The sequence below is a fragment of the Melospiza melodia genome, chromosome 6, assembly GCF_035770615.1.
Source record: "Melospiza melodia melodia isolate bMelMel2 chromosome 6, bMelMel2.pri, whole genome shotgun sequence".
Lineage (NCBI taxonomy): Eukaryota > Metazoa > Chordata > Aves > Passeriformes > Passerellidae > Melospiza > Melospiza melodia.
In genome coordinates this window covers 73,611,182-73,625,494 of record NC_086199.1, presented here as the reverse complement: position 1 = coordinate 73,625,494, position 14,313 = coordinate 73,611,182, and the positions used below count along the sequence as shown (strand labels likewise).

Sequence of the window (14,313 nt, the reverse complement as noted above, 5' to 3'; positions counted from 1 at the left end):
TGTAGGTCCGAATGCCTCTTACAGAAAAAGTCAGGTCTTTTCAGAGGTAACATTGCTATTTTCCAGCACAAGGGGCAGTGCCACTGGGCATCACACTTGCATCATCTTACCAACACACTGCCTCATTGTTTTCTAAAACCCTTTTATAACTGATGAGATCTGTTGATATATTCTTGTTCACCATAAATATGAATGTGTAAATATGATAAAAGGGCAAAGTAGTTTTTGACCACAAATAATTTTTTGTGCCCCATGCAGTTTATAAGAAAATTAATTTGGTTTAGCTGTGTTTATGCTTTCTTCTCTCTGGTCATTTTCAAAACTCCAATATCAGTATACTTGCAGAAAAAGCAACCTGGAGGCAAATTAAATAAACTACAGAAGAAGCAAACTGTTGGCCCATTAAGCTAATTATTTGTACCCATAATGCAATTGAGGGAATAATGCTTTCCTAAACAGGAAACATATACACTGTTTCACCTGCATGTTTCCATGTAAAACAAACTTATCTGCCCACAACATCTGCACAAGGAGTACTGCTGACCAATTCCTAAACTACCACAATTAGACTGAGTTTTATCTATAAAAATATTCATCAAATCATTTCAAAGAAAAAATTAATCCAAGAAATCTACCTAAGCAGGATAACAGGCCAATTACTCATAATTAATGGCATGTCATGTTTGTATAGAAATTTAACATGGGCAGGATATTCTTCAGGATGATGACATTACAACTGGGACAGTTCTTCCCTTCTTCTCTAAACTCAGATTAAAGAGTTCTGCTGTCATATAACCCTTTTATCAGCTATCTACAATGGAAAAGGAGAAGTCACTGTGCAAAGTCTGGAGTCCAAAATTCCTTATGACTCACCTGTAACTGTAAGTTTCCTAAAAGTGAAGGGTGTCAGCCAAATGAAATAGGAAACATTTCCAACATTAAAGATGAAATTTATGCTCCAAAATGTAAGCCAAGGCAAATTCTGTCAATGCAACAATGTATGAGAGTCTTGACTTCAGGCCAGATTTCTGCTGCTGGCTTTGATACCTTCCATGTTTAATCTACTCTGAGCAAATCACTACTATGCATGTTGGGAGTTCTCAGTAAAATCCAAGATCAGACAATATAGAGTCATCATGTTCCAAATTACTACCACTGACAAGTGTCCTTGGATTTAGAAGGATGTTCCAGAAAAGAGATAAAGAAAGATATGCATATACTGCATATACCACCAGCAAAGGAAACCTGTGGATTTCAACAAGATACATCTTGGGCTCTCACAGAAGTTTTAGAAGACACATTTTAGTTCTTCCAGTGCACTAGGACTGCTATTTAACCACAGCATAGGTCTTCTGACTCTTCAGAACTTTAAGGGCTCTTCCTCCTGGACTATGTTTTTATCATCTGTAATGTTCCCCTCATATGCAAGTCTTCGGTTTCTGGGCACATACAGTTACCTGGTCTCACCATACAAGAATATGATTTCACATGGAATATAGTTCTTATTCACCATGCAAACTCCTTATTTCCTCACATTTTTAAAAATCAGCAGAAAATCCCTCCAAAGATTGACACAACAAGAGTTATTATTTTAAGGTCGGTAATGTTGCAAGATAGGCAAAAAGGGGGTTCTAGTTGTCCTCAAAACCAGCTGGTTTGGACAACAGAAGTGAAGATTTGCTATCCTCCTACTTCTAATGCCTTTTTTTAGGTTATTGTCTTACAGGCTAGAAGGCACCTGGCAGCACAAATTACAATTGGATGTACATTCTAGAATAAGCCTTAAGATGGGATATCTCAAAAAGATGTGGGTAAGATAAGTGCCCTTCACAGAAACTAAGCAAAAAAAGAATATCAAAAGAAGAAGGAAGGCATCAAGGACTTGACTGTAAAAAAAAAAAAAAAAACCTCAAACAATTGCATAACAAATATTAGACTCCTCACTCATACTGGGACTCTGGTACCCTCCTTCAGTGTTGATGCTGGGCTCTGGTATAATTTTTCCATTCAGACAATGCCTTGCTTCACCTGAAGTCCAACTGCAAGGTACCAAACAGCTGGACTGTATTCAAAGGGAATATGTATCAAAACAAAGCATTTGAGATGTTATTTGTTTCTTAGAAGGGCTCAGCTTTTGATGATGCCACAAGACATCTGGTGAGGGATAAGACCTTCAGAATTTAGCCCAGTGAGATTTTAAAAGGACTGAAGGGAAGAGAATCACCAAATATATCAAGAGACACATCAAGGGTGAAGTACCTTTGTCGGAGATTTTTGAGTTATGCTTTTGTTTGTAACTATCTGAAACAGAGAAAGAAATAGAGGGTGAAACTTACATGGGGGAAAAGAAGACAAAAGGCAGAGAAGCCAGAAAGAGAGAAAGAAAAGATAAGAGATGATTTATTAAAGGGCAAAGGAAAGTGGAGTCTTGCCGAGAACTTAATTTTATTTCCTTCATGCAAAAACACCAAGAGCATCAGCAGCAGGTGGCAAACATGCAAGTCAGAGAGCAGCAGAATATTTTGCTGTAATATATGAAGCCCTGAGTGCACTGAGCTGGTAGGACCAGGCTGGAAGCAGAATAAGCTGTCTGGTTGCTACTTACTGTCACAAACATAGGGTTTGTCATGATCATCCTGGGAGGCAGCATCATTCCGTCTCCTGCCCCCTCCAGATCCCCGAGCCTGCAAGGACAAGAGGAATGTCAGCATTATTCCATCACCCCCCAGGTCTCCTTGCACCCCACACCACACCCTCCTATGAAAGATGTGCAGCATAAACTAAACAAATCCTCAGCTTCCATACAGGTTTCTCAAAGTGGTCATGACCCTCCATCTCCTAAGATGTGCTCTCTGTTAATGGACCTTGTAAAGCAATGGAGATCCTCTCCACAGATGGCTCATACTGTTCATCCGCAGCAGTAGGTCACTGCCAGCACATATTCAGTCGAGTATCATCACACATTCATTTCTGAAGATGTTCAAATACCTTGCTGAACTGAATATGAATGAATGAATAGATGAACAGGTGTTGAAGAATATACACAAACATTAAATCAGCCAGAAAACAGGCCCCAAATAAAAGAGAGGTCAAATTATTTCCTTCAGTATTTTCAAAGGGGCATTGTTTGTGTTGCTATGTTTTGTTTTCTAGCTGAAAAGCAGTGTGTTGAAATGGCCTTCTGGGACAAAGACACTGTGGCTAATTATAAAATGGAGCTTTGGTCAGTTAGTGGAAAAGATTAGATAATGTGGCTACCTGCAATAACAGAAATTACCCAGAAATGTATCTCTGCAGTTCTGTGTTCCTAAAGTGGACCAAACTGGCAGCTATAGAAACTGAAAAACTTTGTTTCTCCACAGCACAGACTGCTCTGTCTTGAGCTCCAGGGGTGAGAGTGGAATTCAGCATCAAAACTACTCAGTCGTGACCCTTCTCAGCTGAGATGCCAACGAGGAAACAGCTCATATCTGCCCAATGCTGGAGTTGTGATGTGAAACTGGGAACTGAGCCAAGGCCTTCAATTCTTTCATGTTCACTAATGTACAGTCTGTAAATGACAATAATTTTAGACTTGATCTTTGTTTGAGGAAGTGATCACAGGTGGATGGCTAAATAGTTCTTTATTAATTCTCCTAACTACTCTATTCCTGGAAAAAAAATGACGGAATTGCTTCTGCTGCTCCTCTTATTAAGCTGTTCGTATTTCTCACTCTAGACAAGGCCACCTGACTCAAATCCTGCAAGCCTTTTCATGTGAAAATAAGAAAAGGACAGAGCTTTGTTAGGTAAAGCTGAAGAAGGTGTAGAAATTCTGAGAATATTCGCACCCAGCCATAAAGGGGCCATAGAAACTTTTTCTCTCTTCTATGAGCTTGGAACAGAACTAGCACTATTAGAATTGTGTTCCACTGGATATTTAAAGAGAAGTAATAAGGAAGTTTTACACTGGCCGGACAAAGTCTGTTAAAACAGGGATTTATAAAAACTTCACATGTTATTTCCCTGGGATTGCTCAGGTCTAACTCTTAACACAGTCCCAAAGGAGAGACATGGATTTGCAGCTATCTGGATGGGGTAAATACTACTATGTATGACAAGGATAACTCTGCCTTCTGCAAAGACATCTGAGCAGTCCAGCACACATGTGCAGACCAAGATCTGTAAGGGTGAACTGAAAAGCAGTTTCACCCTAGAAATGGCCTCAGCAACAATTGTTTGGTGGAAGCTTCTTTACTGACTGTATCATATAAAATCATCTTACAAGTCTGTACTGTTTTCTTTCTGACTGCCAGCTCTTTAAACCCCCTTTGGGCAATGAAATCAATCCCAGGCTAGTTCTTTTCTTCCCTTACTGCTGCTAAATGTGCTGCAAGCTGAATTTCAGTCCATGGCAGCTCCTCCACAACCCTCAACTCATCAGGGAATCTTCACATAGACAAGTGATTGGCCCTTATAAATATTTCTGCTGGTACCCAGATTAGGATCCAATTTCCCCATTTTACCAGCACATTGGTTTTTCAGGGCTATGAAAAAGATGTAAAGTCTTATATTTGTCACTAGTCAGTAGCTCTGACTCTATTCACACTCTGAGAACATACCTCTTGAGTAAGAAGGTAATATTTTACATAGGTACATTTCAGAATATGATACTAATTTAGGGTTTGTTGCTCAGAATTTTGCTTGTCTTACAGTCAGCTGTTCCCTTTCAAACTGTTCTCTACAGAAATGCAGGGGCACAGCATTCATGGCATGACCACGTGTCAGATACACTTTTTCATGCAATGAACAAAGAGGGGGAGATTTTTCAAGTCAATGACTTTCAATGGGACTTGGGTTCCTAAATGTGCTTGGTGCCTTTGAAATTGTCCCACGGGATATCTGGCTGATGAGCAGACAGTCTGTGCAGGTGCATCTGCGTACATCTCATATCTCCTAGAAAACCACCCTGCCAGCTCCTACCACATTGCCCCTGTCCAGCAAAAACACTAAAAATCTCTTTCTGTACATCTACCTCTTCAGCCTTCAGTGTCCTTCCTATGCCCCCATGATTTCATGGGCTGGCCTTGAGGGGACAGGAAACCAAGCAGCTGCCCCAGAGGCACTGAACTGAATGCCCCATGCTTGCTGTCTGTGCTCCAGGCTGTTGAATTCAGTCATCCACAGCTGCCTTTATTCTCCTGACAGGATGCAGAAAAGACTACAAGACTTGACGTGTGCGGCCTGGACCCATGGCCCAGCAGCCTTGAAGCAGCCAGAGAGAATAGCCAAAAAGACAGATGAAGAGTCCAGAATTAAAAATAAAATCATGCTGTAGGGAAAGGAAGGGGCATGTGCAATTTGGAAAGTCCAGAGCAGTAATTCCATTGCATTAATCCTGCATATATGCTGTTAGTCCTTCTCACTCCTCTGAATCCCCAAAGGTCACACTCCACAGGATCTTGTTTCCTATGCATGTTCTTCTCCTCTTCTGCCCTCTAAAACTACCCTAACCAAGTCTTTCCCAGAAACAAAGAGCAGCCCAGGTTTCATGTTGCCTAATTTTAAATCCTTAGCCTTAATTCCCTATACTGAGTCAGGCTAGAAAAGGGCTGCCTTTAGGAAACTGGCAAAGCTCTTGTGACCAGATGCAACTCAGGCTTACCAGTTTTCAACAGCTAGATAACCTGGCCACAATTCTGAAATTCTAATTTCTACTACATTTTGCTTTGGTTATTGATGCCATCAAATAAAACTAAATATTGCTTGAAGTACGTGGCATTATTCAGACTTCTCTTTTTTGCACTGAAAGAAACCAGGCACTAGCAGAGCAGGAGTTAGTTGCAAGAAAAAAAGCAAGAAATCCTGCTGCTTCTGTACTTAATAGGGGGCAAGTTCTAGGGCAGAAAATAAAATATAAATGCATGCTTCAAAATGAATGGCACATCTAGTACCCTCCAACTCCTTTCCTTACAGTACCAGAGAAAAAATTCTGGAACATTTTCCTGAACAGGGAAGCAAAATCTTGCATGTAACACTAACTTAAGGACTTTGTTTGTACTGGTCTGGGACATATGAATACACCAAATCCCATTCTCCTGAGCAGTATATTTCTTCTAGCTCTTTGCTCCCTTTCACTCACCCTATCCAGCATGTGCAATTTACATGAGAGCAACTTATTAGAAAAGAGTTGTTAGCCTGGAATATTAGTTGATTGCTACAGTCAAGCTTATGTGCACGTATTGATTCTATCTCCTGGTTTTGGTTACTGGTTCATACAAATCTTCTGAAACTTACATTTTTCTGGAAAATTTTTTTCCAGGTGGGGGTCTTTGGCTAAGAAAGAAAGAAAGAAAGAAACTGGTTCAGGTGATTTTGAGAATAAGGAAGATGATATATATACTTATCCAATTATTAAAGTGCTTTGATCTTATATTAAAGGACTTAAGCTCCAAAATAAAGAGGAGCAGAAAACTGAAACAACACAACAACCAAAGAGGAAACCAAAAGAGAGGGTCTGATGCATAAGTACATTGCAAGTATTCAATGTGGTTTCATGTCTCTTATTAAAAAACTATTATATTCTGCTCATTTGGCCTAAAATGTGGCCCACCTTGCTTGACTTCTATAAACAAATCAAAAGGTACATCTGGAGCTCCTGCGCCCCTGCAGCATCCACTGGAGCCAAAGAGAGATGAAAATGCTCAAAACTTCTGAGACTTGTGTTCACATTTATTTAGATGCCTAGCTTACGGGCCCACAATTGAAAATGTTGATTCCAAGTTTAAAATGTTGGCCTCGTTATTTAACTGGTACCCTGATGAATTGTGAAGACATCTTAGGTAAGAGAAGGGACAGAGTCCCCTAAGGATAAAATATTGCCCTTTTCAAGCAAGTGGAAGATTTGCCATAGGCTCAAGAGAGCCAGTGTCAACCACAAAATGCTACCCTGGAGAAAGTTGCAAAACTTATTAACACAGTTCAAGTTACTTTTATTAATACTTTTTTTGGCTGTCATAACTGAATTTGCTGCTTTTCTGTAATTAGTAAAGGTTTTTTTTAAGGAGAATTGTAATAGCAGGATGTCATAATAGTTATTACAGTTTACATTACAATTGTAAATACAACACTAAAATAAATCTCCCCCAAATTTTTACTGTCAAAATAGTCCTTTTCTTTCACAGCCGTTCACAAAAGTAAACTGAAAAAATATTAAAAAACTATTACATATGACTGAAAATTACCCATAGTGTTATCACTATCAGATATTCATGGATAAATACTTTGCATACATAATACACATGAGAAATATACACTATATTTCTGCAGAGGTTTGCTTCCCTCCTTTCCATTCCAATAAACTCTCCACTTACCCGTCCTCTAGGCCTGTTCTTTCGTTTTGGAATATCTTCTTCCAAGTCTTCTTCCTCGTTCACTTCGTCTGCATTTTCATCATTTTCTAAAACCCTCTGTGGTTGAACAACAAACAGGAATGGTTAGAAGAAAAAAGGAGGACACATAAAACCAACTACTGCTCTTTACCACAGTGGCTATGGGTTATTACAGTTGATACAAAGCCAAATCAGATCGCAGTACCTCTGCTTCTCTCTACCAAAGAAAAATTTTCACTCTTTTCCACACTAAGATCTCCAGGGAATTCCTACTAAAAAACTACTACTGATATCAGTCAACTATGATAAAAAGGTTCCTAAGAACAAATACTAGAAGCACTGAGCACTAATATTGCAAGACAACACAAATATTAGTATGCATAACTGCAGGCCCTGTCTGGGAATTTGTTTGCCTGGGTTTTTTATTTTCATTTGTTGCAATTTAAATTATTTTGTTTTCTTCTAATGTTGAGAGTGCACTTCAGGAATACAAAACCAGTGGTTTTCTCCTTGGTAGCTCACAATCTTCTCTCTTGAGCAAAAATAGAGAAAATTCCTCCATATATTCCAGAATGGATCTAAAAAGCCATGTTTTGTAGGGCTTGCACCACAGGTACAACTCTAATCTGGAAGCAGAAAGTTTGTTGAATGAGAATGCTGAGGAATTACAGCTCACAAAACTGTGAGATGCCTGGGCCAGGCAATTTCAATCTTTTAATTTGATCTTTTGAAATGTAACTTCTACAGAACCAAACACAGGCTGGCTGTCCTGCATGAAAACATGTACAAGTCAGATGTCACATGGAAAAAGGCCAGACAAATCATCACAACACTAATGTGGGAAGAAGTCCCATTGAAATTCCCTCAACCCTTGGCATGTCTGCTAGAAATACAGAAATTGGCCCCAGCCACTCCTACCATTTATGGTGCTGTGCCATTTTGCAAGGGACTAATCTGGAATCACTAACTTACCTTTGCCATGCTAACATTCATTTAAATTACAGCCACAATGCAGAGTCAAATAGTGACATCAAAGTGATGGGAATGTTCTTCAGTCTTACTGTATTTGTCCCTTCTAATTTCTACTTAAAAGCTATTTGAGAGCCAGCACATGGGGAACAGGAGAAAATCAGTCTCTTTCTCTCTTTTCCACATATCTCAAGCACCAAATTCTGAATTTGTGGGAAAGAATACAACAGAAATTTCAACTTTCAAAAAGTCTGTATTTAGAAGGTCAGTTACAAAAGTTTATTCTTACTTTATCAACTTAATTTCTAAGACTAATACTGGTCAGTGCATTTCAAACAAGTTGTTTGGATCAAGTGTTTTGCTTCTTCTATTTTTGAATATCGGGAGGCTGTTAATGAGCTCTGACCATCATGAACTACAATTTCACATAATACTGGAGGTGCTAAATACTAGAGGGTGTAAAATTAAACAGGTTCCAGTTCTGCATACATTAATTGAATTCATCTTAGGACTGAAGTGCTTGAAAAATGTACATGAGGAGACTTTAAGAATGTAGGTAAGAAAATAGGCAAACTTACTGATGTGAGTTTGTATTTTTCCATTTCTTCATATCTTAAAGTATCTCAAAAAATCCCCAACAAAACAGGGGCAACCACATCATATGTGGGAGGGAAAGAAGCTAATTTACAACAATTATACTACACAACAGTTAAGAGAAATATTACAAACCACTTTCTTCCTGTAAAATTGAAGCATCAATTTAGGAAAGAGATAATATGTAACCAAGTGTGAATTTGGTGACAATGCCAGAGTAATTACTTTAATCCTTGATAGAAGGGGCATAACCTTTCTGCTTCATGGTCAGAAGGCTACTCTAACTCTTCTCAAATTCTAACTCTTCTCCATCGACCAATGGAGATACACATTCAATACCAATTTACTGCAGGGTAAAATTCTCAATCATGTTACATACCAGCTGTACTGCAGGTCCCAAAACTTGTATCTATTTAGCAGGGGGAACCCTTATATGTTAGAGCAGAGTAACTTTTCTTTTCCTATTATGTCTTTCTAAAAGTTTCCCAGCCCTAGGTAATTTGGTGCAGCCAAGCACCAAGTCATCTTCTCCTGACAGATACTGTGAATTTGGGAGGGTGGCAAGTGGCTGGGTCTCAGGTGGGAATTACAATGATGTCTATCCCACCTGCTCACTCTCACCACCATTGAGGCTGGGCCCTTTAGAGTTACAGCACAGACAAGCACACAAAGGAACAAAGGAGAGATTTGCAATCTCTTATTTGTCATACCGATGAAGGCACTGATTGTGATTTTCATCTGGCACAGTCTAGCTGCCAGGTGCCAAAGTACACACTGAAAGCTGCCTACTAGTGAAGGCTTTGGCAATCATTGTTCTACAGACTGAATCCAGATAAGCTATGCTAGCATAAAATAAAGCAGCAAGACATGCCTTTTGCATCTGTTCTGATGAAACTAGCATCCAGCTGACAGGTCACAGCTACAGCAGTTTAGCTGAAAATCTGTTCTATTTTTTTGCACTGTTCTGCAATGCCTGGATTTATGTCACTTCCACCATCTCTGAGGTATCTTTTCTCAGACTGCTACTGGGGATCATTTGGGAGCTCAGATCACACAGCAACATTCAAAAGCACTTGCAATTTCACAAGGATGCTGCACCATGACTTCTTGTGACCTTGAAAGCAGGTAAAAACAGACCTTTGGTAAGAGCTGTCAGCTTCATAGACCCAGATATACTACTGAAGAAGCAAACACAGAGCAAGGCTCATGCCAAGCTTTTCCCCATTCCATGAGCATGGCATGCTTCCTCTTTGATGGTGCTCTTTTACCTGTGCAACTGGGGATGGGAGACCCAATTGTGCTGCCCTTACCTGTGCAAAATTTCTAACAAATAGAGCAGCAGGACTGAACTCCAGGTAATACAGATCTGATGTTTATGTTTTTCTGTTTCATTTTGCATGGGACTGACCCCTCAAATTTTTTCTTCTTTTAGGTATAGATGCAAAATTTTGTATCTCTCCCAAAATTACCAAATTTGACACGGTGCTAATAACTCTCACTAAAAATCCCTAAAAAGACTCACGACACAATGGTGTTTTAGCATCTGCAAAGATGTGCTGCTGTTGGACAGGCCACTTTCCTAGTGATTTAAGATGTTTTAAAAGTGCCATATACAAGAACCCTTTATACTAGCTGAATTCCTTCTTTAACAAACCTACAATTGTGTTTTGGCTTTTAACTGTTGAAGGATTAAATTAAATCTTGACAATTTTTATAACCATAATGCATGTGAAAAGGCAATATTTCTCATACTGCATAACTAATAATAATTGAAATATTTAAGATTACATTTTTTTAGGATATTTGTTTTTCTTGAATACCTCCAGAAGGCCACATACTATTAAAAAAAAAAACAGGCAAGGCAATGACATGTTTTAATCTACAGCAGCTGTGAATCCAAATTGAAATCCATGAAACTCACTTTAAATGTGAACCATTAAAATTCAGTTTATAGTTGGGATCCACCTCAGCTTCTCAGTTTTTTTATGTAATTATCTCATCATAGTGCTGCAAAATAAGTTCCAACACAGGACCTGTGCAGAACAGTTAAACAACAAAGATTCTTGTGACAAAAGAAGCGTGTGAGATACTGATATCATTTTGAGCATCACAGCATAGCACAAAGGTTGGATAACATTTTGGCAGTAGAATGACACAACAATCAACAGATACACTGTTTTGCCACAGGACAAGAGACTCTTAGACTTAGAGACAAACTGTAAAATCCAGCGTGATGTCAGGGCATGGGGCTCTCCCTTACCTGGATTTCTTGTATAGTGTCTTCCTCTTTAGTGTCTGTTTTTTTCTCTATTGCCTCTCCACGCAGCAAGGCTTCCAGAGTTGTACTTTCTGAGGTGAACCCATCTTTTTTCAGAGGCAGATCAACTTCTGGAAAACAAAACACACTCACTGTGTGTCTCCCCCAAAGGGCTAACAAGAAGGACAGAGATGTCAAGCAGATGATGAACAGACTTTCAAACTTGTTTCTATCTGAAAAGGAAGATCTTCAAGTTCATTTAACCACTGAGAAACTCCATTTATGATTAATTTCCATCCTATTGAAAACCTGATATCTTTTCATTTTCTGTGCTTGTTTACAGGAAAAAAAGGCTGGATATACTTTGTCAGGAGGAAATAAATGGGGGGAAAATCCTTCTTCTTTGTGTAAACTCCCTATGCTTTAAATAAAGAACAAAACCCCAACTTTTTAAGATACTGAAATTACAAATATGAAGAATCTGATCTCCTGAAGAAGAAAAGTAGTTTAATGCAATTTAGCATCTGGCACAGTTTATATAGCACAGCTTCAATCCTCATTCTCCTACCCCAGGGCATGTTCCACATGTGGGAAAACAGAAAGTGTGGGGGGCAATGACGAGACCTTACTTCGAAAAATAAAGAGATGTGTCTTGAATCTCCCTGCAATACTGACTAGATAAAATCCCTGGCTGCCTCTAGCTGGCAGTACCAGAAAGAAACCCAGTCATGAGTGCAGAATCTTGCTCATAAAATGGGACAACACCCAGTCACTGCAGGAAGAGCCACGGGCTGGCTTGGAAAGAGTCTGGGGACAGAGCTCCAAAGACACTGGATTTATGAGGAAGTTTGATGCAACTTGCTGGAGAAGTGAAGGAGCAGAGCCTTATTCACCCTTTCAAATGCTGCCATTAGATTATGAGGCAATGCAGCTGACAGGCAAATACAGCATGTTAACTTTAGCAAGATAATAAAATATACCTGGGAAATAATCCAGTTTTCCTTGTACATCCTAGCCTCCACCCCACTCATACAGGGGCTCATTTAGAGCAATCCCCTGGCAGGGAAATATCCTGCACATGTCTTTACCTGACACTGCCAGGCATGGATTTCTAAAGTACTCCCTCCCTTCTAAAATGAATTCCTTTCTCTAGACCGATATATTTACAAGTAATAATGTACAAGAATGATGCTTACAAATCAGCATCTGGTGTCCTTAATTCACAGTTCTGTCTATGCTTTAGGAACTGTGTTTTGTTCTGCCTGAAACTCCCTGCCTTTCTATCACAATGAGCTGTAAATTCTGCAGGGCAGAAATTCATGTGTTTTTAAAGTCTCAAATCACTCCTGCAAACCAAATAATGAATGAGCACTTCCACCTGGGACAGTAACATATAATCTATTTCTTGGGGGCAGTTGCATACCAGGAATATGTTTGTTCTATATATGAAAAACTTTCAGTTATCAAATGATTCAGCGTCCCTGATCTGTACTTCCACAATGTACTTCCTCCAGTCTTCTGAAGTGGGAGAGCATTGCTCAGCCAATAACCACAGAAAATCCAGTAGAAATTCCAGAAAAAGCTATTCTATTCATGGAGGGAAAGGCTGGGTACAAACCATGCAGAAAAACCAAACCACTGGGATTTTAAAGGAAACTCCCAGGACAACCCACACAATGGGATGGGGTCAACTGTGAATTGATCCCCCTTCTCATCACAAGGAGCTCTATTCAATCAGGCCTCTGTTTTCAGCATTAAGCTCTGCATATGTATCCCATTATGGCCCCTTCCCCAACTTGTCCATTGCTTGAGCTATAAAAAAAGACAGAAAAGTCAAAAGAGAATCATACAGATTGAATTTCCCTGTATGAATGCCTAGTACCTCCGTCTGGATCCAGACATTTCAATAGAAAGAAGAGATTTTTTATGTGATTTATGTGCAAATCCCAATGCTTGAATCTGAAGTCACTGAGGAACCTCCATAATCATCTCTGGATGTGGGCTTGGCTTGGGTTCAAAGTCCTGTGCTTGGGTGCAAAAGGGCATTTGCTCTGTATTTAGAACCTTGAGGGACTGCAAACCCCAAGGGGTCATCATACATTCAGCAAGCAAAGAAGCTTCAAGCAAGCTCAAGGGCATTGGAAACAAACATGTCCTCACTGTGACAAGCTCTGCCTGTCTCTGGATACCAATGCATTCAGCAAATGAACGTGTTAGAAAAGGAAATGAGCAAGGAATGGCTGAGGGATAAGTGGAACATATATGAAGGTGGAACTACTCTCCATTTGTTCCAGAGATATCAAAAACTAAGTTTGAAAAGAGGGAAAGGTAGGTTTTAAGGTCAAAACAGGCAGCTGTCTTTAATAGGCATGGTTGTTCTGTGTGGCACTGCTACTTCCCAACAACTCCAGGAGGACTTTTCATCCAAAACTCTCAGAGCATTTTCTAATTACTAAATTTAACATCCTACTGACAAGGCGTTATAAGGTAATATTTTTATTCACAGTTGATGGGGAGACTGAATCACCAAGAAGTTAAGTTAGTGAGCTGGGCATCCAGGGAAAATAAACTCGGTGTCTGCCTCCCATTTTCCCCCTAAGCTGACTGCCATTCAACTCCTTCATTTTCTTCTCCACTGGTAGCTTCTATGAACACACTTTAATTCCTAAATAGCTCTAGAAAGTGGGAAAAAGCAGACACTATCTTATCTGGAATGTAAAGTCTACAGCATAAAAACCTTCAGAGGTCCAAAGACAATCTCTCATAATGAATTCAGTCTCTAATAAATCAAATCCTTCCTGAAGATGGTTAGTCTGTAAAGGGTACAGTAATGAAGACAGAAAATTATGTTTCCAAACCTGTTTTTGAATCCCCACAGATGAAAATCTTCTAAAATCGAAAAGATAGTTCAGTTAACCTACAGAAATAGTTAAACACTACCAGGGATCATTAAATTAATTTCACTAAACCCCTTATTTTCTCTTAGCTATTTAACAATCCATGATTTTCCCACAAAAGAAAGAGAAGTATCTTTTACTCTTATATCAGTACCCTAAAGAAAACTGAGGAGTCAACTCAAAACCTGAAATTTAGTTTTCATGTGAAAGATCAAGGCCTTCCCCA

General features: G+C 39.3%; 1 protein-coding gene across 7 annotated transcripts in view; it reads right to left on the bottom strand.

The window, feature by feature from the left end:
- Positions 1 to 14,313, bottom strand: part of DPF3 (double PHD fingers 3) — a 167,800-nt gene that overhangs the window by 60,187 nt on the left and 93,300 nt on the right. For 5 of the 7 annotated variants that reach the window (XR_010028092.1, XR_010028091.1, XM_063159178.1 and 2 more), the window contains exons 4-7: positions 11,194 to 11,321; positions 7,353 to 7,448; positions 6,277 to 6,315; positions 2,606 to 2,684 (exon numbers count right to left, since the gene is read on the bottom strand). Coding sequence is in view for 4 of the 7 variants with exons in the window: in XM_063159178.1 (XP_063015248.1) it covers positions 2,606 to 2,684; positions 6,277 to 6,315; positions 7,353 to 7,448; positions 11,194 to 11,321 (342 nt within the window). In the remaining 3 variants the exon portion in view is untranslated. The remainder of the gene's footprint in view (positions 1 to 2,605; positions 2,685 to 6,276; positions 6,316 to 7,352; positions 7,449 to 11,193; positions 11,322 to 14,313) is intronic. The other 2 variants (XR_010028093.1, XM_063159182.1) reach the window with 1 other exon arrangement.